Here is a 27,085-nt window from a genome sequence, read left to right on the forward strand (position 1 = left end):
GCTTGCCCAGCTGACACTGACCTATCTCTCTTTGACTTTCTTCAGTCTCTCAGTTTTCCCCAACTCAAAATTCTCCGTCAACCTTATTCAACATGGAGCTCCAGCTTAGTGCACAAAAGTAAGTAGAGTGCACACATAGTCTTGGATACCTGACAGGTATAAACTAACAAGGCAACAGAGGGAGCAATGATGGTATAATTCCAGGCAGGTCAGCAACTTTCCTCTCTTTCGGTTATACCTTCACCTACTCATTGCCACAGAATCGTCTGCAGCGTTTGCAACAAGTCCCAGGCGCGCAGCCAATACTCCACCAGCCAAATCACCAAGCTTCGCCGAGCGATGATCCGCAACGTTACCTTAGATGTCCACACCCAGCAGCTTGCCAAATGCATGCACTGTGCAAATACCCAGGTCGTCGAGCTTAAATGCCACAACTGCGGCTATATACTGGAAATCGACCAGTTCTCCCGCAACCAGCGCATTCGCGAAGATCCTGTAAGTTCTTCTCCGTGGCTGTGTTGATTGGCTTTCTTTCTGACTTGTTGATTCTCTAGCTTTGCCAGCCTTGCATGAACTACCAGTTGTCACTTGACTCGTGTGGCAACCTCCCTACCCAAGAAGATAATGGCGATGAAGACATTACGGGCTCTGCCCTTGTGCGTGGCATGACAGAGACCGCCAATTCGGGCTCTTCTTATGAGCTCACTGATTCTGGCTCTACTTCGGCCGTGGCTCTTTATTCCCGCAATATCGGTGCACCCGGAAGTAGCAGCGGTGGCCAGCTTGAAAAGGGAAAGTCTGGCTTCGACAAGGTCAAGGCCCACCGTGGCCATCGAGCCCCAGTCCAGGAGCCCAACCCAGCCCCCGGGTGGACTTCAAGCGGTGTTACTGGACCCAAGTCAGAGGGACCATGGGAGGGCTACAAATTCATCTAAGCGCCACCGATGAACAGATAAGCTTTTGATCGTTGGGCTTGAGCTTTGCGCCTTTATCATTTACGGTTTGCGAGTGGCATTACAGGGGGAAAGATGTACCCAGAGCTTAAAAAAATACTATTGAGATCCAAAGTTCAAGTGTACCGAGAAAGTAGCAAGTACAAGTGAAGTGTAAACTACGTCATCGAGCGTATAGTAGTCAACCATGGTTTGAGCCTCGGTCCGCTAGTTTCTCCCAAAATAACCTTCCCAGTGGTTTGAGACAAAGACTATACATGTCTCTTCTTTGAGCCCTATAGAATTCATACATTCTGCAGCGAATGTCCTTGGATATAAAAATATAACAATCTACTAGCCGAACTCAAACCCACCAACGCTAGGTCGGCTGATTGGGGCGTCGGATGGTTGCCGACAGTTTGACATGACATAAATTACAAGGAGAAGAAGTCCTCCCCGACTCTGATAGGCGCAAGAGGATCGTACTCGATGCATGTTGAGCATGGAAGATGCAGCTTGTTTCTTAGCAACCCGCCGATCATGACGCTACCTCATTAAGTACAATATGACAAGTGGGAAATCCGACACTCAAATATATTAAAAATGAGCGCCTTAGTACATAAGTGACGTCGAGGGAACACAAAGAGAAAACACCCAGGGCCAAACAGACGGCTATTAGTGATGAGATCGCCACTTGGTTTCACTCGCCCCACCAGCCCCTCCATCATTTATTCAACCACCTGGGCATAATTTCTCTGCCTGCAACCAGATCTTACCTCTGAGAATATCCTGACTAACTAGGTGTTGATCGCTCGACTCATCGTTGGACGCCTTTGTACGCCTTGCCGAACTTGCTTACCGTCTCCGCATCGAACCCCCGATGGCCTACGATGGTTACTACGACCAATATCAACCGGGCAACACGAACCCGAATCCAAACGAGCATGGATATCCCCAAGCGCAGTATCCCTACTACGAACCAGACCATTTGAGTATGCCCCAGCCGCAGATGCCGACCGGTTCACCAGCAAACCCAGCCCCGGAGCCGTACAACTACTCAGAGCCGTACAACTATCCAGAGCCACAGCGCCACCAGCCGAGCCAACCAAGCACCGGCCACATCAACGATGCCGTCAACTCGGCGGTCAACAGCAGCGGGTCAGGCTATCTGTCCCCAGAAGTACTCTCGCAAATCACGGCCACAGTCATCCAGCAGCTGAAAACGACCGGGTTGGACAACGGCCTACAAGGGTCTGGTGCGCCCCCGCCCCGCTCGCAATCGCAGCAGCCATGGCAAACAGACTCGCGGCCGCACACAGAGTCTCCGCCTATCGCGCCTCCAAGGAGTAATTCAATCCCCCCACCCAGCTCGCTGCCTGGAAACATCGACAATTATCAACCATTTGTTTCGGACGAGATTCGTCCTAGCCCGAGACCTACTCCTCCCCCGCGGAAAGACGAGCCTCTGTGTCCAGCCAGGACAGTGCGCGGAGCCATATGGTGCGCCCCAGGCCCCCAGATCGCGATGTCACGGTCGTGGAAATGACCACCCTGGAGAAGATTTGGGGCACCTTGTTTGAGGATGACAAACGGACTCCCACGAAGAAGTGTGGTCAATTTTTGCGGGGTATCGCAGTGCATCTGGTAAGATCCGTTTACTGACCCTGGCCATTAATGCCCAACAACTAACGTGAACAGATTGAGGACTATGAGCCTAAAAACAGTATCGTGATTTTGCCCGAAAAGATGCAGCAATTTTATCGAGATACTCATGATCCCGATGATCCCTACCCATGGCATGGTGTGTTTCCCTAATATCGAGCTCACTTGGCCCTCTCTAATCATTATTCTAGACATTTTCGATGATCGCACATCGTCCATTTCCCGACTGTTTCGGGAAGCGAAAGTGCAGCACCATCTCGTCCAGAAGAACGGCGATCTGACTGAACGTCCCGATGTGCCTGGTTTGACACCCAAGGGCTTTGAACAGTGGGCAACTATAATGATTCTGTCCAACCCAAACCGCGAATACGAGCGTTTGGCAAAGGCAGTCCTAAACATGCCCATCAGCAACCCAGATGACAAAAAAGAGCGCTTCCCCAAGGAACTTCCACGCCGCCTCTTCCCCGACGTCCCAGACTTCGATCTCAGAGAACGAATCGAAGACCATATCGTCAAACACTGTGGCGTTGATCTTCCCTACATCACCGCCGAGGAACGTGCCGAAGCCTTTCACCCTCGCACTGGTCGTTCCTCTACAACAAACTCCTCCCCACCCCAGCGCGCACAATCCTACGAGCGAGGCCGGCCCTCTCGCGCCTCCCCCGGATCCACAGCACGCGACCCAACACCCGCCGTAATAGACGACGAAGACATCCCCATAGCCCCGGGCCCAATCGAGCGCGAACGCAAACCATACAGCGCAGCACCAGGCCGCGGCAAAACATACGACGAAGGATCCAACAGTGCGAAAAGCTCATTCTCGACCTCCCGGCCATCCGTCTCTACCTCCGAGGCAACCCCCAAGCCCCAGCGCTCAGAGTATGATCGCGATTCCCTATACGCGCGAGACAGATACGCGCGGGGCTCGCGTAGCTCTTCGCGCAGCGTCCATCGAGACGGCTATCGTCACTCGGAGAGTGACTTGCCTCGAGATCGCGAGCCGCGGTATGCGGGCGTTTCATCGCAGGATCTGCCGTACATGGAGTCGCCGATTTCGGCTGATGATGAGCCGAGAAGGTATCATCATCATCGTGGGGGTAGTCGGGGTGGTGCGGATGAGGACTATTATCGATCGGGTGTGCTTGGGGGTCATGGCATCTCGCATGGATATGACAAGCATTATGTAGGCGATCGATTCTCCCGGGGTTGATATATGAGTTCTGGGATACTTTGTGAATTGGGGGGTGTGGGTTTGGATGCTCTTGTGAGCATCGAATTCGGATTGCCTTTATTTGTTTTGGTTCTTTCTTTCTTTCTTTCTTTCTTGTCTCGGTTTCTGGCTTTGATTTGAGCTCGGCGTTCTCTGGATACGAAGATACCCCTTCTTCCTGGGGCATGACCTGACGATGACCACGTTTTCACGCATAATGGAGATCAATAGGATGTGAAGTGCATAGCATCTTTTGAAGACTGTAATTCCGAGATTGTACTCCGTACAGAGATGCTACAGACCTCGATCTTGAAAGCCAAATTTCTTCATGACCCTCTGCCCATCCTCCCTGAGAGCACCCAGCTGCTCCTCCCGCGCCCTTTCCTCGCGCTCATACCGTTTCGCAATAGCCCTGGTATCTTTCTCTTCGCGCTCGATTCTCTTCCTCGCCCTCCTCTCCGCCCGCCTTTTCTCCTCAAGGACCCTCTCGTCCCCCCTCTCAGCAGCCCGCCGCAGCGACTCAACCTCATCATCACCCAGAACCCATGGGATAGAAAGAACTTCCACCAAGAAACGCAGACGTTCATCCAAGAACTGCATTTCGGCATTCGTATCTCCAACGCGCTCGAAGCGCTCAAGGTGAACTTGCATATTGCCGCGGAATGTTCCGAGCACGCCTTTGACACGAACCAGAGTCCCAGGCTGGAGCGACGAGATATCCACCACGTGGTGGTCTGTTGCGGTGATGTGTGTTGTTTTTGAAAAGTGCGTGAGGTTTCGCTCTGTGATAGAGAATGCAGACCAAGGTGTTTGATCGGCGGCTATGGGCTCGCCGGTGAAGATGTTGATTCGACGTTGATCGAGTTCTTCTTCCTTGGCTCTAGCAGCGGCGACACCGGGTTTGGTGCTGGGGTCGTGCAGTACTATGACCTCGACTATGGCGCCGCTGCTGTCGTCTAGGGCCAGGATTGTGCGTCCGTAGACGTCTGTTCGTGATACTATTATGCCTAACAGGCTAACGAAGCGGACTGGGTGGTTGTTATAAAAAAACACCTTTTGGCCTGGAATATGGGTCAGTCAGATGCTTGTTTGCCTTGAGTGGTGGTTTGAAAGAGAGCATCATGGGTGTCATGGGTGTGCTCAAAAGCAAGCGTGCTAAACATATGAGACCCCTGTGAAGGGAAGACGAGCTATTCCAGAAAAGGAAAAGGCAGATGTGACATAGAGCCAAGGTGGAGGTATAAGAAATGACAAGATCTTCATCTTTCTTCAGAGTCTTCGCTCTAGACATAGGAATTTGCCGCAAAGACAATAGACGCATCGACCGAGCCAAGCGATAGCCACGCTTTGATCCAGGGGCAAAAAGAGGCAACATACCGACAAAACTTCCATATTTTCGAAGACGATGTACGTCTGCAGCCCCAATCTTCACCCAGGTGAAGTGCGTTGGTGACGCTTTGAAGCAGAACGCGGGATAGAAAACGAGGGGCTCATTCTTTTCTGTCTCCATTGGTTCATTTTTGGATTCAGGGTGCTTTTTTGGGTACAGTGTCAAAGTTGAGGTTGTGATTGAAGGCGAGGGAGTTGAAAGTCCGATCTGTGTCACGTGTTTGTATATCAGATATCCACCCAAATGGGCACTTGCATCTGCATGACAAGCACGAAATCTGGAGTAAATAATAAGTCACAACTTTTGTGTAGTTTTGAAAGTGCTTAAAATATTATTCAGTCCTGATAGAAAGTCCAAAACATTGGTGGACTTCCAGAGACAACTTGGACTAAAACTCGAAGTACTTTTCACATTCAATACTAAACTGTAGGCATTGATGAAGAACTGCAAGGGCTCAAAAACTACCCGTGGACCTTGGCCCATCCATCTTATAGATAAAGACTTGTCTCCCCCTCCATTGCCCTCTTCTTTGGATTCCTCGGCTGCAGAGCTTCTTGCCTCCGCCGTTCCTCAATACTCACACCACTAGTGCTCTCCTTCTCCCCCAAAGCAGTCCTCACCTCCTCTTCCCCATTCTCATGCCCTGCAAAAGCAACTTTTAAGATTTCCCTCTCCAGTCCACCCACATGCTCCCACTCAATCCCCGCCTCTGTCAACATCCGACATCCCTCAGACTCCCCAACAAAAGTCACAGGTTCCTTCACTCCAAAATAAACCTTATGAATCCCTTTGTGACCTTCTGTCGTCCGCGCGATGCGCTGAGCACAGGGCGCGTTGCCTGACAACCTCTTTCCGCACGGCTCCATCGTCACATACATGACGAGCTTTCGATCGGACTCAACGGGTAATACCGAGGCAACTGCTTCGTCGGAGACATTGTGGACGGCTGCGTAGTTGGAGAAACAGCATTGCTCTGCGTGGGTATTGCCTGCTAGCTCCATTGTGTAGCCCGTTGAGAGGATCCGGTCGTCGGCGAAGGTGGGGTCGTTGTCTTTGCGAGATATGAGAATGGCGCCGACGCGGAAGTTTGTTGGTCGAGGAGGAGATTGTTCGGCTAACGAGAGGCATTTCCGTATGTACGGAATGTGTGGGGAGGTGTCGGTCATGGTGATGTGTTTTGGGGTTGATTTTGCGAGGAGTGTGGAGTGTGGTCGACAAGACGGGTATCTCAATCGCAGGTTGAGACTAGAACTGTGCTTCCTATAAATTGAGCAAATTGAGCAAGTTTCAAGGTAGGGTGGAAGGCAAGTCGAAGGTGGGTTGACAGAAGGTGGGGAGTGGCAGAACAATGACGAAATGGCCCGTCGCGTCGCGCGTAAAGTCCTTCCGCGACCGCCTTCTTTTTGTGAGCATCAGACCGCCAAGCACGTTGACGGTCAGGCTCACGACACGAAACATTATTTGCTGTTTCTCAAGGCTCTGCAATGGCGAAAGACACTACTGATCTCGAGGCTGAAATGCCTTCGGTCGAAGAGGATCTCTACAAGCTCCTCGGCATCGAGTCAGACGCGACCCCGGAAGCCATCAAGACTGCATACAAGAAGAGTGCACTGAGGAACCATCCTGGTATGATATGATAATCACAACGAGATCCAGATACACGCCATGTTAACCTCCGAGCAGACAAAGTGGGCGAAGATGCCCGCGAGGCAGCCAACGCGAAATTCCAGAAGATCGCGCTAGCATACGGTGTTCTTTCCGACCCTCGCCGACGAGACGTATACGATCGAACCGGTAGCACCGATGAAGCCTTCTCCGAGGATAGCGATTTCAACTGGATGGACTTCTACCGAGAACAGTTCTCGGCGATGATCGATGCGAAGAAGATTTCGGAGTTCCAGAAAAGCTACCAAAACTCAGAGGAGGAGAAGGACGACTTGCTTTCGTCGTATAATACCCACAAGGGTGACATGGATGCAATCTATCAGACTGTGATGCTGTCCAATGTCCTTGATGATGATGAACGGTTCCGTGCGATCATCGATCAGGCGATTGCCGACGGGGAAGTGAAGGATTTTAAAGCTTATTCCCAGGAGTCTGAGAAGAAGAAACAGCAGCGGATAAAGCAGGCCCAGAAGGAGGCGGCTGAGGCGGCAAAGGAGGAAAAGAAGATGAAGGCCAAGAAGAAGAAGTCTGGAAAGGCCTCCGAGGGTGTGTCTGATTTGGATTCACTCCAGGCAATCATCTCCCAGCGCCAAAAAGCCCGTGGCGGAGACTTCCTTTCAAGACTGGAGGAGAAGTATGCGCAACCCGGGGACAAGCGCCCTGGAGATGATGGGCCATCGGAGGAGGCATTCGCTGCCGTTGGGGCGCGGCGAACCACCAAGAGCAGATCGAAGAGGGTCAAGGCTTGAACTGACGTTGTTCTTTATTCTTTATTCATGTGTCATGTCGCAGCATGTTATTGGAGCTAGGCGTTTTGCATTTTATCTGTACGAGTTTCCAACTGTTGATTACATCCTGATTTTCAGAGATACCTCCTTGAAATTGTTTTATTCTGGATTTTAGCTGCTTGAGCAGCTTGATAGGCATATTCAAATGGATTTCATGGGAGACACTTTTGTTTCTTTATAGACCAATTTGCAATGAAAGGTCCAGAGAGATATCCCAGCTGAACATGCAGCCACGTCCGTGGCTGCAGCAAGAAGCCTCACCTTGGGCTCCTTCTCCCAACATCAGCTATCATCTTCCATCTTCCGTCTTTCATCTTCTCTTTGTAATCCCAGATCTTCTACCTTGTTATAACAGTTTTTAATTCGATATACAAATCACCGAGATTAATCGCATCGGCCCCTACTAAATCCTCATTTCGGATTGAGCTGTCATTGATTTTGTCACATTCCCCAACGTGCCGCAAATACATACCATTCCATCCCCGGCATTCCACTCGTCATTTTGAGGTGATCTGCTCCACATTCCTCGGTGCTTGGCGACATTGTTGGATGAGCGGTTCGCTGCGTTCCCCACACGCCGGAGGCGGTGCCGCCGCCATGTCGTGCCACACTGATCGAACTTCTCCCATATCAAGCACAGAACAATCCAAAGAGCTCGGTCAGGCATCAGGATCAACGACTCCGGTAGCTGAAAAATCACCAGGACTGAACCGCGCTCTGCAGAGCTTGCTGATCACCCCGCAGTCCAAGGGTGCGGGCGGAGCAACCCATTCCCCCCGAGGCGGGACGCGCAGTCCAGTCGAACCACTGGTATCATCGCCTTTGCGCATTAGTTCTTCAGCTATGGCATCGGCTCCAAGTTCTCCGGAAAGGCACACAGCCGAACCCGGAGCTATTCCTCGCAGATCATCTGATCAGGTTGTTGAAACTGGTCGACCAAGTACGGCCCGGCTTGGCAATAATGATGATGACGCAAAATCCAATACTGCTTCAAATTCTGGGGAGAATCCGCATGCAAAAAAACGCTTTCTGCAAGCCAGAGATAGATCCCAGGGTCGCAAGGGCATGGCAGCTATGATGTCGGGGCGGCTCTTTCCTAGAAGCTTCTCACGCGGTCGAGACTCATCACACGGATCATCCCAACGTGGAGCGTCACTTGACTCCAGATCACCCCCTTCCCCAGAGCGGGGTCGTCCTGGTTCTTCTGGTAGTCACTCTTCTCATGTCGAGGACTTCAAGCCAGCCCCTGCTAGCTCGGAAAAAGGAAAGGCTGTCAATATACACGCCTCACTCAACAAGTCAGATGAAGCTTTGGCTAAACCCACTGGGGATCTACCCGATTACGTCAAACCTTCATTTTCAGAGCAGGGGGGAGAGCGTCTTGCGAAGGACGTATTCGATCGTGATAAGAACATGATCGAAAGCAGCGAGGACGAGGCAAATGACACATCCAGTGACGATGACAGCACTCTTGAAGGTCATCGAGGTCGCAAGAAGCAAAAGGAACGCAATGATATTACATCGATCACCAAAAGTGACTTCGAAAAGTCTACAGACGAGAAAGCCAAGCAACCGGAAGAACGTAAGTCGTCATTTGCAATTTTCGAACGTCGAGGCACCCAACATACTAAAACTAGCACCATAGAAAAAGAGACTGCCAACATTAATGGATCTCAAGACAAGAAACCCCGCAAGTCTGCTTTGAAGGCCGTTGTACACCCACAGACAAGCTTCGACATCCCAACACCGCGTCTCCATTCAGTCGCTGGAACGCCCTACGGCTCAGACGATGAAGCTGAAATCGGGGACATTCACCGCGCCCAGAAGCTGAGCATCTCTTTGTCTGACATTGACAACGGTGTTCCTCATCGATCGATCCGAACTATCGTCCGTGGCAACTTTTCGAGTCTGCAGGACCAAGGAGATGGCAGTCGCCGACGCCGACGCAAGTACTTGGTAGCCACTGATCTGAGTGAAGAATCAGTATATGCACTCGAATGGACTATCGGGACAGTTCTAAGAGACGGAGACACGATATATGCCATTTACGTGATGCACGAGGATTCAACAACCACGTCGGCGGTACAAGTCGGCGAGGGAGCCAAGGCAATGAAAGACGCAAGGGCAGTCGTTGGTAGCCAGACCAAAGAAGCCAACCAAAGCCACGGATCTCGCACGATTCTGGGTCGTCTTGGCCCTGGAATTTCCAGCAAGACACATTCTGCTGACTCCAGAGCCTCCTCCATGGCCGAGGCCGAACGAGTTAGAGCTGTTGAGAGTGTGTCTCAGACATGTGTGAAACTGCTGCGCAAAACGGTCTTGCAGGTCCGAATTGCTGTAGAGGTAATTCACTGCAAGAACCCAAAGTCTATGATCACTGAAGCCGTGAGTCACCTCGTCCCCGAATGCCACCAACCCAACTAACAGCAATAGATCGATGAGTTAGAACCGACACTTGTTATAGTGGGTGCCCGAGGCCAAAGTGCCTTGAAGGGGTAAGTTTCCTTCATCCTTTTCCAATTCTCACTTTCCCGCTAATATCTTCCAAGTGTACTCCTGGGCTCGTTCTCCAACTACCTCCTTTCCAATTCCTCGGTGCCAGTGATGGTAGCACGTCGGAGATTGAAGAGACATACATGGAAGGAAAAACTAAAGGGCACTGCGAATGTGCGCTTGTCCAATAATCTAATTACTCCGAAGAGTCTGGCTCAGGCGAAGGTAGACTGATTCTACTCTTTGGTTGTTCGACTTGCATCTTGGTCTTGGGCTAGACTACTGTCATCTTGTGCGGCTCGGGTGCATCATTTGCGAGACTCTTACTCCTCTCTAAATAAACGCATGAATACCCCTCATATCATGGGCTTATGATCTTATGTTCTTGTTTTCCCTCGGTCCACGAGCGAAATCGAACGTAATCTAATGTAGCCCGATAACTCGGATACAGCCATGCGCAGCGAGAGCGCTCCACAGTCGATGATAAGTACTGTTTTCATCGTAGGCATTGCAACAAACCCCGGGGGCAAAACAGACATCTAAATGAAGCTAAATGAAGATAGAAATATTAGGATTCTTTTCTCTATATTTTTTATTGAAAGAAACCCAGAGCTCGAAAAAGCAAAGAACGAAAAACACGCTTTTTCCATGAAAGTCCCGCCATGTATAAGGAGAGTGCGTTATGCATGAATGAACCGTAAACCCTCGCATACATGCGAGCCGTGAAAACAAAACCTTAGAAACGAAGCACCACCTTCTGGATGCTAGTCAGACTATAAGAAAACCCCGGAAGAAAAGAGCACATCGTGTACGAGTAACTTAGAAGCGGAGGTCCCAGTTGATCTTAGGACCCAGGCGAGGAAGCTCATCAGCGACCTGCTGGACATCCTTGTCACCACGGCCACTGACGTTGAGAACGACGTTCTGGCCCTTGCCCATGGTCTTGGCAAGCTCCATGACACCCCAGACGGCGTGGGAGGACTCCAGGGCAGGGATGATACCCTCGTGCTGGGCGAGAGCGCGGAAACCAGCGAGAGCCTGGCTGTCATCAGCGGCGATGAAGGTGGCGCGGTTGCTGTCCTTCCAGTTGGAGAGCTCGGGGCCGACACCGGGGTAGTCGAGACCGGCAGAGATGGAGTGGGTCTCGGCGATTTGGCCGTGCTCGTTCTGCAGAACGTAGGTACGGACACCGTGCAGGACACCGTGGGAGCCACCGGAAAGAGTGGCGGAGTGGCGATCGGTATCGATACCATCACCGGCAGCCTCAACACCAACGAGCTTGACGGAGGGGTCGTTGGAGAAGGGGTAGAACATGCCGACGGCGTTACTGCCACCACCGACACAGGCGACAACAGCATCGGGAAGCTTGCCGATCTCGGCCTTCATCTGCTCCTTGGTCTCGTTACCGATGACTGACTGGAAGGTACGGACGATGGTAGGGAAGGGGTGGGGACCAATAGCGGAACCAATGATATAGTGGGTGCTGTCGAGCTCGACAACCCAAGCGCGGAGAGCCTCGTTGACGGCATCACGCAGGGTGCGGCTACCAGCCTCGACAGCGACAACGGAAGCACCAAGGAGCTTCATGCGGAAAACGTTAAGGCCCTGGCGACGGACATCCTCAGCACCCATGAAGACGGTGCACTTCATACCGAACTTGGCGCAGACGGTAGCAGTGGCAACACCGTGCTGGCCAGCACCGGTCTCAGCAATAATGCGAGTCTTGCCCAGACGACGGGCAATCAGAATCTGTCCAAGGGCGTTGTTGATCTTGTGACTTCCGGTGTGGTTAAGGTCCTCGCGCTTCAACCAGATGTTGGCTCCTCCAACATGTTCGGTCAGACGCTGAGCCAGGTGAAGGCTGCTGGGGCGGCCCATGTATGGGTAGTATGAGCGGAACTCCTCCCAGAACTTGGGGTCGTTGTTTGCGGTGTCGAAACCACGCTCGAGCTCAGCCAAGCAGTCCATGAGGGATTCAGGGACATATTGTCCGCCGAACTCACCGAAGCGGGAAGGCTGGGCGGATGGGTTCTGAGTAACGTTGAGGGCCTCAAGCTGGTCACCGAGACCCGGTCCGGAGGGGACATCAGCGTCAGTGATGACCTTGGTGGGGTGGGCATCAGTGGCGGGCTGGGCCTTCTCGATGGCCTCGATGATGTTAATCTCACGAGTCCAGGCGCCAGCAGCATCACGCTCACGCTTGCGGCCGGTGACGCTAGACAGGTACTCTTCCGCAGCCTTGGCAGCCTGGCCAGCAGGAGCCTGGCCAACGACGGTGATGATCTGACTACCGATGACGACACCCTCAGCTTGATCCTGAACGGCCAGGTAGTGCTCGCGGGTGCTGACACCGAATCCAAGCGCAGCGGGGACGTTGCCAGAGTATTCGTGCACACGGCCCAGGAGCTCTGGAATATTGGCGCTCAGCTGGCCGGTAGCACCGGTCACACCCATGCGAGAGACGACGTAGATGAAAGAGTCGGCAATTTTGCAAAGCAGGCGCATGCGGGCGTCGGATGTGGCGGGGGCAATGAGAGGAACATAGGAAAGGCTAGAACGGACATCAGGTGTTAGTAAAGAAAGGATGAATAGGTGACAGAGGGGTTAGGACTTGCCTGTTGCTGGCACAGAGGTCGCGGAAGCGGACGGCCTCCTCTGGGGGAAGGTCCACCATGATGAATCCGTTGACACCAGCCTCCTTGCAGTCCTTGAGCATACGCTCCTCTCCGTACTTGAGGACTGGGTTGAAGTAACCCATCAGCATCAAGGGGGCCTTAAGGCCACGGCGGCGGGCATCGCGGACGAGCTGCAGGACGGTAGTGAGAGTGACACCGTTCTCGAGGGCCTTAGTGTTGGCGGTTTGAATGGTGGGACCATCAGCAATAGGGTCAGTGAAGGGAATTCCGAGCTCAATGATATCTGCCGTCCCAGTTAGTTGAGGTCATCAAAGTCACTTAGAAGTGGGATGTCCATACCGGCTCCACCGTTCTCAAGACCGAGGAGGATGTCGACGGCTTCCTCAACAGAAGGATAGCCAGCAGTGATATAAGCGACAAGGGCAGCACGCTTCTGCTCCTTGCACCTGGCGAAGGTCTGTTTGATTGCGTCCATGTCGGGCCAAGGTTAATGTGGCGAACAGCGAATGTGACGTTGGTATAAGATAGAAAAATGAAAGTCAGCCAATGGAGGCGATTGGCCTTTTATATATGCAGGATTGACGGCAAATAAAACAGGGGATGTCGTCGAGCTTTGGGAGGTTGTTGAAGTGAGTTCAGGGACCGGACTTGCTCTCAATGAGTCAACTCATAATTGCCTTTTTTGATTCCCGCTTTGGGAACCCCACGTATCTTGTCACGTGTTGATAGCTTATCGAAAGAGATGCCAACTTTTAGTCACGTGCTCATATCTACAGGGCTTCGCATGTCACGTGCCTGTGCTCGAAACATGCATGGATGACGACGTTGGTGGCAATGTTGGCAAAGCTACCTTACTCAGATTGTAAGAAAAGTAATGACATTGAAATACTCAGGTGAATATCATTATCCCAAGTCTCAAGTCTCAGAGGGAGGAGCTTAAGGTGCTAAATGCTGTACACAGACACCGACGAGCAAAGCTACTTCAGAGTAAGGAAGATGTTGATCGAAAAAAAAAATCACTATTATTCAATATTCAATAGAAGAGGAAGAATAATATTCAGTCCAGGAAATCCATCCCAAACGCCAAAGCGATGCAGTAAGTAACAAGCTCAAGGTAAGTATGACGACGCCCAAATAAAATCCAAGAAGAAAGAGATAAACAAAAAATAGTCAGTACCAGCTCAGATTTCTCCGATCGGACGACCGAAAAATGCAGAATAAGTTGAGCAAAAACCGCCCAACCAAGTCTATCGCGAAAACCAAAACCTGCGAATGCAGAAGGAATGACAGCAAGCGCCCGCTATGCCTAGTAGTACATGAGCCCATGGAAGTAGATGCCGATATATGCCCAAGGAATGGAAACACCGTCTAAATGCAGTGATGTGTAAACAAGAAAGCCAAGGACGAGATCAAATCACAAAAAATCAAAAAATCGAGAAAATCAAAGTATGCAAAGCTCGGCATTGAAGCATCAGGGTAAGGAGAGACATGAATCGTGAGCGTGCTTAGCACGCGCTGGGCCGAAAGGAGTGACAAGAAGGAAAATCGTATCTGAAAAAAAAAAGCAAGCAAGTATGAAAAAAGAAGTAAACAATCGAATCATGGATCTCACTCAGTGCGTATCATGCATCGAGTATACTGGATCCATGTAGGTGTAGCAAGCTCCGTTGTTTGAAGGGGTGGGAGGTGCAGGGCCCACTGGTTGCATTTCCCATGGACGCACAGGCGCCGGATGACCGTGTGCGTTCTGCGGGTGGCAGATTGCTGGGTATGAGTATCCGCCAACGGAGGTATAAGGTTGTGTGCCCGCCATCATGGGGCGCATGTCTGAAGCCGAGGAGTGGGAGTTTGCGGGAGTGTGGTGGGAGTATGCCTGCACAGGCATGCTAGCGTAGTTTCCAGTGTCTGAGATGGACTGCGGCGAGTTGGCAGTTGGGGCCTCGGTGCCGGAATCGGAACCGGTGCCGTGGCTAGCACGGCTGGCAAAGTTGTTGGTCATTGGTGTGGGGAGAGCACCGGCGGTGGAGGAGTAGCTGGCGGACTGGGATATAGTTAGTACGGTGGTTTGAGCTGGGAGTTTCGCGATACGTACGTATTTGCCAATGATTTTCTTAAGGGCATGGGCAAGAACCTTCCAAGGGAAGACCTTGACATCCTTCTCAATGTTGCGAGGCTTGGGGGCGGGGAAGCCCATGATGACCTTGAAGAATTCTTCACTGTCGGCCTTGGCCTTGGAAACGGTAAGAGGACGGAATCCTTCCAGGTTGCGACGAATGCGGTTCTTTTCCTCAACAGTGAAGCGAACGGCCACGAGAGACTCGAGCAAGTAGATAGTGTCAACACTGGTGACGTAGCACTCATTCTTTCCTTCCCAAGAGATACAGCTAATGCAGATGCTGCTCGGGGCGCGGTCTTCGGGGGTCACAGCCTTGAAGTCGGCCTGGATGGTGCTGCCAGTCTGAGAGCGAGTGAACTGGACCAGACGGCGCTGGGTGGTACGCTCTTCCTTTGACCAACCCTGTGCCATAGAATCGAGGTCACCGTTCAGCTTGAGAACGGCCTTTGTTGGGTACATGGCGTAAGGGTTGAAAGATGGGTTGTGGGTCATGCCGTTGGATTGGATAGTGGAGGTGCGGATGAGAGTAGGGTGTGTGCTACCAGGATGAGTGACCTTGCGCTGAGGCATGCTGTGTGACAGAGCAAGACCTGCGTTGCGGCCATCGTTGTTCACGGGGACATATGAGGGGCTCCAGGCTGGGGTGATGGGAGAGGGGACGCGGAGAGCAGGTTGAGGGGTGACGGAGACGGAGGAATATTGAGCAGAGCCAGGCTGAGGGGAGGGGGCGTTGTGGTAAGGTGCAACGAAGCCAGACATGGCTGGAAGAGGCTGCAAATAGGGCGAGTAAGACCCAGAGACGTTACGGCTGTGGTAACCTTCGTGTTCGACCTTGGGAATAACTTGTCCAGTGTGGCGCTTGGCGGATGGTGCGACATGTTCGGGATATGAGGCCAATTTTCTCTTGCGGCTATCACCTGGCGGGGAAGGGTGGGAAACCTGCTCGTAGCTGTAAATGCCGACCTGGAGGGTGATAGGTGGGCAATCATCCTGGGTCTCCATTGAGACAGACAGAGGGACAGCGAATGACGGAGAGCCGGTGGATAAGAATGCAGGCGCATCAGCTGCCAGAGCGTACTGGAAAGCGGTACCCTGGAATCCCATGAAAGTTGGGAGAGAGTGGCACTTCTTCGAGCCAAAAACTACAAACACACCTGCAATTGCGGAGCTGTGGAGATCATAGGGCGATGAAATCTGAACCATGACGCGAGTCTCTTCGCGTCCACGTTGAGGGCTGTATGTCACAATTTCGGGAAGCTGACGGGGGCGTGCTCCCAGCATGGGAGATTGAGACTCCTCGTACGAGCTAGCATACTCATTGTTGGGCAGATATGGAACACAATCCGAGATTTGGCTTGCCTGATCAGCCATCGGGGACGGGACCATCGGGGTGGTCACATATGGCGATTGACCGTAGGCCGAGTAGGAGGCAGCATCATGTAAAGATCGAGTGGAACCGTAATCTGCGTTTGGTCTTAGTACCGAAGGCCCAGACAGAAGTCGACTCGACATACCTATAATGGCGCCAGCTGCGGGCTTCTGGAAAGCAGACATAGACAATAATGGCTCAGACTTGGCCCACAGGCCGTCTGAATATGCACCGACAAACTGCGACTCTTCAGAATCAGACAAATCCAACGATTCGCCGAGTATTAAAGGCGTTTGAAAATCTGGGTCGAACTGTGACGGGAAAGAAGAGACATGTCAGCCAACAAGTTTCTCTTGTGTACACCTGGCGGAGGGGGATGTCCAGGGTTGAACGGCATCCAAACAAGACTCTGGACCAGGATTGGAAGAGATACATCCAATCCTGCGGGCATCCAGGAGGGAGGATATTGGAGGCTTGCACTTACCAAAACACCGTGAGTCTTCGAGTAAGCCAGCTTGAAGATGTTGCAGCAACTGCAACAAGATAGAACCTTCTGAAGCGAATGACTGGGAATTTATCCAAACGATAGTGGGTTGAAAAGCACGCGAGATGGGGTGCTCTCCGAGACAAAAACGAGTGACAAGACGAAGCTGTCAGTCTCACAAGAAAGTTGGCAACAAAAGGCCTCGAATCACCATCCAGGAATCAACTAAGGCTGAGACTAAGAACGGCTGGCTGCAGTACTATGAAATCTCGACCGTGGCGAAAATGTTCATAAAGAGGCAGATGGAGGGAACTTTCGCTTCGGGAACAGCTCCAGCAGGGTCCGTGGTAGAGCTGAGATTGGCTAGAATGGCAGACTGAGCGAGGACTGGTGAAGTTTCGCTTTCTTTGAGGTTTCGGGAAGAGCCAGGAGGATTGGGCCACAATGACCAGCAAATAATAATAAGAAGAGGCGGGCTAAGACACGATGAGTATACGAGATATTGGTACTCAGGACGGATCGGTGCATCCAGGGGGAGGTGAACTGACGAAAAGTAAAAGAAGCTCTGAACTGAGACCTGAAAAAGGCTGTTGATGTCCAAGATAATATGCAAGATCTGAGAGTCGTCAAATCTAAAGAGAGAGTCTAATTGTCAACAACAAACACTTCCCGGGAGACGATAGCGGGACGGGGAAGCCATCCGACGGCTTTGACACTATCGAAGTTCTTCATTTCCTTCATTTCCCTTCGGTATAGACCATAGAAGACGGACTGCAAGGAGATCCGAAGAAGAAAGAAGAACCCCAAAAAGGAAGTATGCAAGGCACGAGGGGGAACCAAGTGAGACCGTGGGCAAAGGGAGGGTGGAGTATCTTGATACTAACCTTAAGCTGATGAATTTGACGAACTGATCTTCGTAAGTCGTTCTCGTTGGGTGAATAACTCTTTAATGAATCTGAGACCCTTCCAAACAGAGGGCGTGTTTTCCGCTGGATTCTGGATCGAACGTCTTTTGCCGAGACAATTTAGAGGCGATTGGATGAATTTCAAGTTGCCCGGATTTTTTTTTGTTTCCAAGAGGTCCAGGAGAGAGCGCAGAGGCGAAGTATAGAAAAGGAACCCAATTGCCGGTATAGATGAGTTCCAGACGGGACGGAGCGCAAACGGGTTCTACACTGGTATATCGCAAACGCAGTGTCGGACAAGAGTAATTGTCACGACAATCTCCGAGATGTCAAATCGGAGAATGGTTGAAGATCAAGGGTTCAGCGCAAGGTCCTTTCTCTTTTGTCTTTTTTTTTCCTCTTTTTTTCTCTTCTTTTTTTTTTTCCTGATTGGGGGTAAGAGAGAAAAAAAAAGAATTAAGTATTAAAATGTAATGGTCGAGTGTAATTTTCCGCAAGGACCAAGTAATAAAGCGTAGCGAACGTGGTTCTCGTAGCAGCAAGTAGCGAGCGTAAGAGCGAACGTGGGGTTTGCGAAAGCGAATGTGGACTAAGATGTCATAACGAGAAGTTCAAAGGAGATCATGCAAGGAAGGGATCAGAAGGGTTAAAAGTAAGTAGGATGGGATTATATTATTAGAGAGTACACAATTTACAGCCTAACTGTATAAGTCCACGAGCTGTGGAGAATTGCTTTTTTTCTTTTTTTATAATTTTTCAAGGTTTCTTTTTCTTTTTCTTTTATAAATTAATTCTTTTTTGACTAGTGGGCAATCGTGGCGGGGGATGCACAGAAAAAACTTGGTACATTTCCTTTTTTTCCCTTTTTCCCCTTTATACCGCGATTCTACTTTGCACTGTTCCCTTATTACCATTACTCCGTACCTTGCTACTTGATTCCCTTCCTACTTTTATTACCTTACATGGAAATTTAGTCACACAGTCCAGGGTGGTAGGGTGTGTTCGTAATTTCGAGTCTCGAGTCCTCTCCATATTGAAGAGAGAGTTGGTCTCTCTTCCTGATCGCATAGTTAAAAAAGAACTTCGGAACTTACTAGAAGGCTTTCCGAAGTGTCCGACCGGTCAGATTTAGATCCTTATTTTACCACCTCTTTCTACCGATGTCACAACCTTGGAACTACCGAACCGAAATCAAAATCTGCGAGGCATATCGGGCACGGAGGAATACAAGAACGTGAGGTTCTCGGGATAAACACCCATCTGGCGGCCTGCACCGCTGTAAAAAGTGGAGAATGAACACTGGAGAAGGTAAAGGAAAATGGAAAGAAAGAAAAAGCACCGAGCCGGGAAAAAAAACCATACTGAGGTCATTCGCAGCAATTGCCTCTATAGTCGAATAGAAGATATACAGTACCAACCTTGGAGGTACTTGTTGGCCTCGGTATAATATCCCAGATTATTCTCGCCTTACCGTGGTAACCTTGGAACCTTTGTACACTTTTTTCTCCCAGGTGACTCGCATTGCCTATACTATACGGGTACGGAGTACAGAATCACTGTAACCCTCCAGACCCAATCAGGTCAGAAAGGATCTTGCTCCGGTCCACGAACCAATCACACAGCTCAGGACCACACCCTGTGTGTATATTTAGCTCCCCTCACTTAGCTTTTCGGGCTCTTTTCCATCACGGAAACCTCTTTGGTCCAATGACAGTCATGCTTGTCTTTTGGTCCTTACTGTCAGATCTGACCCTTCAGGGATTTCCTCCCTTACACCGACCCGACCCTTGGGTGCCAAATCGGAGGGACTAAACGAGGAAGGAGACCCTTTTTTTGCCCTTCTCCAGACTCCACTTCGGATCTTCTCTACAGAAAGGCTCGTGTCGTCATGTCGGTCAACATGATAATTCACATTCCTCAACACGAGGATGCACCACGTACATCGTACATATGCTGACATTTGGACGCCCGTGGGCTGGAGTACGGAGACCACACGGTCATTTTCAGGTTTACAGTAATTCAGTAATTCAGTATTTATCTTTTTCTTCCCTAGCAGAACAACAACAACAACAAAACCTTGGAATATAAATAAACACAATCAAAAGTGAAAAAAATAGTAAACATCATAATAGTTAAGAAGGTTAACTGAATTAGGGTAATGGGGTCATCATCTGACTCAGGTATAAACGAACAAAAGCAGGAAAAATACGAAGATCTAAGTTTAGCACACCTTGCAGTATTTTCAGGTGACTCGGTGGCCTGACTATGCAAGGGCCTTTGATTGGTTCCCCTCTAACCCTCTCCGGGTATCACGACCTGGATCCGTTAACACTCTGCACTGTCACCATAGCCCTAACTCATTATAATTATAGTCGGCCCTCGGTGATATCCGAATTGAAGTAGCTTATCTGCAATGAGATCATCAGCCCTTGCTAACCTTGGAATTGCACTTCGCACTCCATGCTCCGTACTCCGTACTCCGTACCTTGCTACTCGTCCCGCCCTTGAACGCGCAGAAGATCATACCTGTACGGAATTACCCGAACGCGCAGCGCGTCATTTGCATTTCCGCGCTGCAGTACCGTAAGAATGTCAACCATGTTATTGTTACAGCTGCAAATGCAAATGCAAGTGTACCGAGCACGGAGCCCACTCGTTCTTCAAAATAGAAATGTTTACGGAGTACCGTTGCATCCGCTAGAGATCGCAGATCAAGGCTTGAAGTTTAGTTCTAATTCTATATGAGATCATCGGGGTCCGAAAAGCTCGTAAGCTCGCAAGCTAGATCAATTGGCTTTGAATTAACGTTGAACAGTTTACGCTAATGAGGTAACGGTTCGGATGCACAGCTCCTTATTTCGTGCAGCTCCACGATGCTCCTAGAAAGGGGCAAATTTACGAATTATGTTGTTTGTAAGCGGATAGACCCCCCGGGATGACCGGGAAGTCGGGAGGCTCTGTTCCGATAAGATAGCAGCTTTTAATCGCCGGTCAGTGGAGTGGCCGTAAACCCGCTCTGTTGCAAAACATCACTTCGCCACGTTGTATGAGAACCTTGGAAACGGTTGCGGTACACTAACTTCATGGAGTATTCCCAATGACACTGTACACTACGGCTAGTTCCATGGCTGAGCTGAGCTTCTTTTTGAACAAAATTGGGGCATTAGACACGGACTGCTCCGTGATCAGCAAGCTTAACTAAAATATAGCTGCCTTGTGTACGACAACAATTACCCGTACGGAGTAGAGAGACAATGGACAATCATTGCTTCTTTCTCACAGCCTGGCTATACTATTGGGTTTATAGTTGTAAAGCACCTAGCATCAAAAGTCAATCGCAGTGATTACATTGTATGACTTTCTCCCCAACCACCTCAATATTCACAGTGCAAGGAGCCCCCTCTTTCAAGGGTTCCAAGGGACCAATTCCTCAATTCAATGTCAGATCTTAATTATCCCTTGAAATTCTTTTTACTTTTAATTGAAAAGTGACAAATTCCATCGGTTTGCAGAACCGCGTTTGCTGATCGGGCAATCTTCGGGGAGACGTCCCCACATCGAAACCAGAAATTCTCTTGAACCTCCCGAACTATCCCCAAACGAGGGAACAATCATTTTTCGTAAATTAGTAACGCCTACATTCGACCTAACCCAATAAACTCCAAGGATCTTCCATTCCTTCCAAACTTCCGTGGGCGGATCCCCCCTCACCAGGGCTTCGGAGCTCCAACCTTGTCTGAATCCTTCTCCGTCTCTACCACGATTGGAAGGTGAAGGGTTTGGCCTCTACGTGTACGGAGTACGGACACTATTATTGATTGAGCATAATCTTCATTCTCTCCACTCCCCGGGTGCTTAGATTACCCTTTTTTTGTTTCTTCCAGTTTTCCCCCCGCTGCGTCTCAAAAAGGCTAATTATTGATTGGCTTTGAGGATATGCTTTGCGTCTGAATACCTTGCTTGTCGGATAAAGGTTCTTTACATTGTAGCTCCTACCACGGGGATATGCAGGGCATGCATTTTATTGCCTTGTCTTCTCGTATGTATGTACCATGTACGTGTTGTCTACTCGTGCTCGTGCCTGTCGCTCTATACCTGTACATTTACCCTGTACCTGCGTACAATGTGGAGTGCATATCTCGCACGGGCGAATATTAATTGACCATCAAAATCTCCTCCTCTGGGGAAAGGAACAGGAGGAAAAAAAACAGGGCTCAGCAAGGATGCGAATGGGGATCGTCTACTGGATTCGTTCGCGGAAAACTCTCGGGTGAAACATTTTCAGAGTCAAGTCAGAGTCAAGAGACGATGATTCTTTGCCCTGGATAGACACCCTTACATTTTCTTTTTCGGTCTTTTCCTTTTTTTCTCTTACCCGGACACATTTCATGCCCAGTTCTAATCGTGATGCAACAAACGGTAAAGATCCTCGAGGTGACCAAGGAATCCCTTCCGCGTGTGTTTGGTCTGCACCGTTCGGAGGAATGTGGATCCTACATACACTGGTTCGGCATAGCCACATCTCCAGCTCGAGATCGAAGAGATCGGTGTCAGAGAACGACTACCCATTTGATGATCACGATTCGGTGTTCAAACGTCTCTTTGCTTGTGCAAATGTACCATTCCTATCGACACTTGTACCGGACCGGGGAAATCCAATCCCCATCAATCGATGGCCGATCAACACGAATACACAAATCACGAATCGCCAGCGAATGAGCTGCACCTCTCCTTGGCCACTTGGGCCTGCTGTCCTCCCTTGTGCGAAGATCTGCTTCACCACAGCCCCGTCATTCGCCAATGATCCTTTCATCGCAGCGGGAGATGTGTATCCCCCCTGTCACCGACTCCATCGTCTCTGACCACTCACAGCAGGCCTCAAACGTACCCTCTAACCAAATCCGCAGCATACCGGGAAAAAATGTGGCCCCAGATGGTCAGATGGGTAGGCAATATCGCGAGAAGTACTCCGTACAAGTACCTGGTATTTACGCTTGAACGCTAAGTGGACTATCATTTTCTCTGAACTGGCTAGCGTTCACAACAGAAAGGGAAAAAAATCCCTTTCTCTCAACAGTCTCAGCCACCAACAACGAAACTGATGTCGGTGGCGCCCCGAGCGTCTCGGTACCTTGGACGAGTGGTGCTTCAGCACTGCCCTATGTTCTTCGGTAGCAACCTTGTTCAGCGGGACCAACGTTTTGTGATATCGCACGATCAGTGATACTCCTTGGCTCTTTTCACTGCTGCGGTTTGGTAATGGTGGAGTTGCGGTCAAAAGCCCCCAAGTACCAAATCCAGCAAGGAAGCAGGACGATCTCAGGCTCGGGAATTTAGCGCCAATTGACACCTTCGGCGGGGACATCTGAACAATCTCAAGTACTCCGTAACGAGTACTCCGTACGGAGTAACGGGGTCACCGATGCTTCTTTCCGCGTCCGAATTACTGTACAAATTAGTCCATACAGATTTCTCGTCTCGGGGGGGCCTCGGGGACTCCTAGCTGGACATGTTTCAGTGCGTGAAGGGAAAGATCGCTGCTCGGGTCTCACTAATCTCATCTCTGTTAACGGCTTCACCAGATTGCTGCCGTTCCCTTTCGTTGATCCTGTACTGACTTGGTGCGTGCTCCGTTTTGCTGCGTCTATCTGCTGCGTCTATAAGTTTGGTACCTGCTGTAGATTTACTCCGTGCCTATGGTAGTGTCTGCCAGTGGCACCTGCATCTGGGGTCCCCTTGTAGATCTTGGGCGTTGATTTTGGCGCGAGATTCCGTGTCGATTTTATGTTTCTTGTTTCGTACTAGCATCTCTAGTTGGAAATCTATTTGTGATTATTTTCATACTATCTGTATTCCTCGCACATGGGCATGCGTACGAGTATACGAATAGGATGGACCGAAAGGATTTTTCTTTTTTCCCTGTTAACGTTGGAGAGGATAGGGGCAGTGAGACAGATCTTCGCTCCCCTTTGAAACATGACGATCCGATTCGGATAAGAGCTTGGACGGAAGGGCCTTCAGCTGGAGCTCTGGTAGCTGCGTCAAACTGCTGTGCATTTCGCAGGTACAGCATAAATTTATTTACTGTGAGAACTGCCTACAAATATGTATAATTTTTTGGAGAGAATAAAGAAAACACAATATATCAGCTTTGTACTGTAGTCGCGAAATTCCAGAATATACCCGATATCGACATGCAAATTGCTGTTGTATATATCACCATCCGAACCTTCACTACCCGAGCCCCAAAACTTGGACCACCTTAGAATTTATCCGATCATTTTTACCGCATAACTTTAATACCACTGCTCCGTAATAATCATGGCATGAAGATCGATTTAGATCTTTACCGGTACGGAGTAAAAAAGATCGTCCTGATAACCCAAGAATCCTGAAACAATCGCGTGAAGTATGAACGTTTCAAGTTGACCCGTCCCGATCGGAGAAACCTGGAGAAGTTGAAACATTGCTATATATGGAAGTGATGGATCTTGACAGATACTTAGCTACCAGATTAAGCTAAGTAAAGATAAAAAAAAACATACACTAGTATAGAACCTTAGAAGCGAGGGCAAAAAAAAAAAAATAAAGAAGAAAGAAAAAAAATCCTCAAGAGCTAAGGACCAAATGCAAAAAGAGCCTATCGCGGTAGAATATAGCGAACACGAACAAAAAACCAACGAATCAGCTCAGCATCAGACGAGCATGTAACATATGTATTTTCAGTCGGAATCTCGGGACCCGTTCTTCCTCCGACATTCTGACTATAGCATGACTTAGCATAATTTAACATGATTCGAGCACTTCAGTTAAACCGTGAGTAGCCTAGCTTCGCTCTCGCATTCTGGTATCTATACCGAATCGAGCGCCCCGGTTCGCCGGTTCGCCGCTAGGCTGGCTAACCGGTTTGAATGGGAGCTCTCGTTGGTCCGAATCTACCCCATTTCCTGTCGGATCCGACGCTATCCACGAGCTAAGTCCAAGTATCGACGGTATGACCCCATCAAGACCCATATTTATTTCCATCTTTCTACGGAGAGGACGGAGTACCCGCTTTTTCTCTCTCTCTCTCTCTCTCTCTCTCTCTCTCTTTGTGTGCCAAGTTTGTACCTTTGCCAAGCTAGGCAGCAACCATTTCGAGCCTCGGTTATCGTTCGATTTTGGGGACTTGTTACTGTCGACGGAGGTGATTGGTCGATTTGGTTCATCTATACCTTTAGCGACCTTCTAATCATGGTACATTAGGTACAATCTACCTTTACAATTTACTACATATGAGAAGGCTTAATTCTTTAATTGTGGTCAATTTGTGACTTATGGTTGCAACGAGTCTAAATAAAGCCACTTCGGGTCCTAATCGGTCAACTTGATGGAGACATCCAACTCTTTCTACTCCCGTACCTTCGGTACTAGAAAAACACTGATCTCCATAAAAAAAAAAGTAAACTTCCCCTTCGAGATGAATAAGCGTTTCCTCACCAAATTCAAGATAACATGTATAACAAAAATTAAGGTACGTTATTGAAAGCCAAGACACAAGAATCTAGGAAAAAAAGGGAAAAAACGAACCAACAAAAAACCACAAATGCGCTTCGGAACCTAGCCGAGTCGGGGGCAGTCGGGGGTAGACCCTGAATGCGCTCCACGAGGTTGATCAACCTCTTGTGCGCTGTCTATGCCAAGACCGCTAAGAGGGGAGAGTAAACCGCTTCCATCTTAGCAGTTTAAAATAAGGTGCTATAATTAGCGGTAAACCTTGGGTTATCATAGTCTCTATGTACGGAGTACGGAGTACGGAGTATACACTGTGCAACTGTTCAGTTGATGGTCTTTGCTGCAGTGGCTTTTTAGTTTATTTTCGTTTAGTGTAGTTCTTCTATATTCTCTTGTTTTCTTTTTTAGAAGGCTGGGAGGGTTCTGAGTCCGCAATCCCGGGTGTTCAGGTGAGACTTGTTGATCCGCCAGCGCGAATCAGAGGACGCCGTGCTATTTCCAGAGATCTGATAGCTTGTAGCGGTGAATAACTAGACGGCCGTTGGTTTCCCAATGCTACGGTGGCAACCATTTAGCCGGTAAGTTGCAGAGCATGGTAGTCCAAAGAGAGACCGAATTGTGGACTGGGGTGATCATACACTAGTTCATGCGTCTATTTAGGGCTCTCTGGAAAATGATGCGGTGCTGCCAGCGGAACCGTAAGACCCAAAATTAGACAGTTGCAGTCCGGTCCTGCTAGATAACAATAGGGCTTGATAGGCTTGAGGCTTGGTGCATGGCAAGCTGAGATGAGACACAATGAGCACATCTGTACTCGCTAGAACCTGGAGACCAACGCCGTTGACCCACAAACTTCTGTAAAGGAATTTATGCCTCAACAACGAGACAATATTGTATCCACCAAGCCCCTTTTGCGGTGCTTATTCTGATCTCTGTCAGAGAGGCCGGAAGGGGAAGGAGAAAGGGAAGTCGACGAGACAGATGAGATGAGGTGATCAGAAGATGGAGGCGCTCTGCTGAACGCTGCGGTCATAGCAGACCGGGAAAAGCTTGGACCAGAACCCATACAGTTCTGGTCGGGTATCCCTCTCTTCGACGAGCCATTTGGCAAAAGCGAACTCCGTTCGGAAAGGATTCTGACTTCGGTAGGGGGCAACCTGGTACATGTCAGTCCAGAGCTCAAGGTACGTCCGAACCACCTCCCACAACCCACCTCTGGATATCGTTGCAAGGCTTCGTGATAGCGATCTGACAATCCGAGTCTCCGAATAGTGATCAAACGAATATCTCTGGCTGCCAGGCTGTATGCCCGGGTGAGGTTCTCACGTTCAGAGACCGTCTCCTTCCCGATCACGACACCACCTGGCAATTTCCGATACTCGAATGCGTATGCGACTTCAATGAGACGCGTCAGCATATCGGCTTCCCAGTTCTCGAAGAGTGGATGGCGGAATTCTTTGACATGGCGTTGCAGTAGCCAGAGCTCGCGCTTCAGGCGTGTGGTGTTGATTCGCAGCTTTTCCATTCTGTTTTCAATGAGTCGGTTGAGCCTTTGGAGGGCATAGTGAGTGGCGTCAGATGACTTGACTGACATCAGTATAGACCCTTCACCTTGACAGCTTCGGGGCCTGTTACCTGGAAACTACCTTCGTCCCAGATCTCGTCGACCGGACAAGCTTCATCCGATACACGACGCACCGCGCCCTTCTCGTGGGACACGGTACGGGGACGTCGTTCGCGGCGGTTGGTTGGACCCATGGTAAAAGCGGGGAATCAAGAGAGCGATGGGCTATACAATGAGCGGAAGTTGAGTCTTGGGTACTCGCCTGGATTTTGGGGATAAGAGAAGGTGAGCAACGAAAGCTGAGGACATCGGTGCTGCGACAGCAACCGTCGAGGTCTTGCGAGGAAGGTACGAGCTGCGAATATCTCCATTTGTAT

The 27,085-nt window shown here is 49.9% G+C and overlaps 8 protein-coding genes across 8 annotated transcripts; 4 read left to right on the plus strand and 4 right to left on the minus strand.

Moving 5' to 3' along the window:
* Positions 1-92: 92 nt before the first annotated feature.
* On the plus strand, positions 93-935 carry N7506_011599 (uncharacterized protein; the record flags this gene model as incomplete). The annotated part of the gene is made up of 4 exons (XM_056960890.1): positions 93-118; positions 179-208; positions 261-495; positions 555-935. The coding sequence occupies 4 exons, from the start codon at positions 93-95 to the stop codon at positions 933-935; spliced, it is 672 nt and encodes a 223-aa protein (XP_056805424.1).
* Positions 936-1,812: 877 nt separating this feature from the next.
* On the plus strand, positions 1,813-3,804 carry N7506_011600 (uncharacterized protein; the record flags this gene model as incomplete). Its single annotated transcript, XM_056960891.1, is given in 4 exon segments — positions 1,813-2,432; positions 2,444-2,576; positions 2,631-2,733; positions 2,786-3,804. 4 exon segments carry the CDS (start codon positions 1,813-1,815, stop codon positions 3,802-3,804), a joined length of 1,875 nt encoding a protein of 624 aa, XP_056805425.1.
* Positions 3,805-5,682: 1,878 nt separating this feature from the next.
* Positions 5,683-6,360, minus strand: N7506_011601 (putative DRAP deaminase; the record flags this gene model as incomplete). Its single annotated transcript, XM_056960892.1, has 1 exon — positions 5,683-6,360. The coding sequence occupies one exon, from the start codon at positions 6,358-6,360 to the stop codon at positions 5,683-5,685; it is 678 nt and encodes a 225-aa protein (XP_056805426.1).
* Positions 6,361-6,678: 318 nt separating this feature from the next.
* N7506_011602 (DnaJ domain protein) lies at positions 6,679-7,608 on the plus strand (the record flags this gene model as incomplete). The annotated part of the gene is made up of 2 exons (XM_056960893.1): positions 6,679-6,820; positions 6,878-7,608. 2 exons carry the CDS (start codon positions 6,679-6,681, stop codon positions 7,606-7,608), a joined length of 873 nt encoding a protein of 290 aa, XP_056805427.1.
* A 636-nt stretch (positions 7,609-8,244) lies between these two features.
* On the plus strand, positions 8,245-10,374 carry N7506_011603 (universal stress protein family domain protein; the record flags this gene model as incomplete). Its single annotated transcript, XM_056960894.1, has 4 exons — positions 8,245-9,229; positions 9,293-10,032; positions 10,081-10,142; positions 10,197-10,374. The coding sequence occupies 4 exons, from the start codon at positions 8,245-8,247 to the stop codon at positions 10,372-10,374; spliced, it is 1,965 nt and encodes a 654-aa protein (XP_056805428.1).
* A 585-nt stretch (positions 10,375-10,959) lies between these two features.
* On the minus strand, positions 10,960-13,251 carry trpB (tryptophan synthase TRP5; the record flags this gene model as incomplete). The annotated part of the gene is made up of 3 exons (XM_056960895.1): positions 10,960-12,691; positions 12,738-13,059; positions 13,116-13,251. 3 exons carry the CDS (start codon positions 13,249-13,251, stop codon positions 10,960-10,962), a joined length of 2,190 nt encoding a protein of 729 aa, XP_056805429.1.
* Positions 13,252-14,388: 1,137 nt separating this feature from the next.
* Positions 14,389-16,446, minus strand: medA (transcriptional regulator medA; the record flags this gene model as incomplete). The annotated part of the gene is made up of 2 exons (XM_056960896.1): positions 14,389-16,355; positions 16,407-16,446. 2 exons carry the CDS (start codon positions 16,444-16,446, stop codon positions 14,389-14,391), a joined length of 2,007 nt encoding a protein of 668 aa, XP_056805430.1.
* Positions 16,447-26,139: 9,693 nt separating this feature from the next.
* Positions 26,140-26,902, minus strand: N7506_011606 (uncharacterized protein; the record flags this gene model as incomplete). Its single annotated transcript, XM_056960897.1, has 3 exons — positions 26,140-26,301; positions 26,358-26,726; positions 26,780-26,902. 3 exons carry the CDS (start codon positions 26,900-26,902, stop codon positions 26,140-26,142), a joined length of 654 nt encoding a protein of 217 aa, XP_056805431.1.
* Between the last annotated feature and the right edge of the window lie 183 nt (positions 26,903-27,085).

Source organism: Penicillium brevicompactum (genome assembly GCF_028827555.1).
Source record: "Penicillium brevicompactum strain IBT 35665 chromosome Unknown utg000009l_segment0_segment0, whole genome shotgun sequence".
NCBI lineage: Eukaryota > Fungi > Ascomycota > Eurotiomycetes > Eurotiales > Aspergillaceae > Penicillium > Penicillium brevicompactum.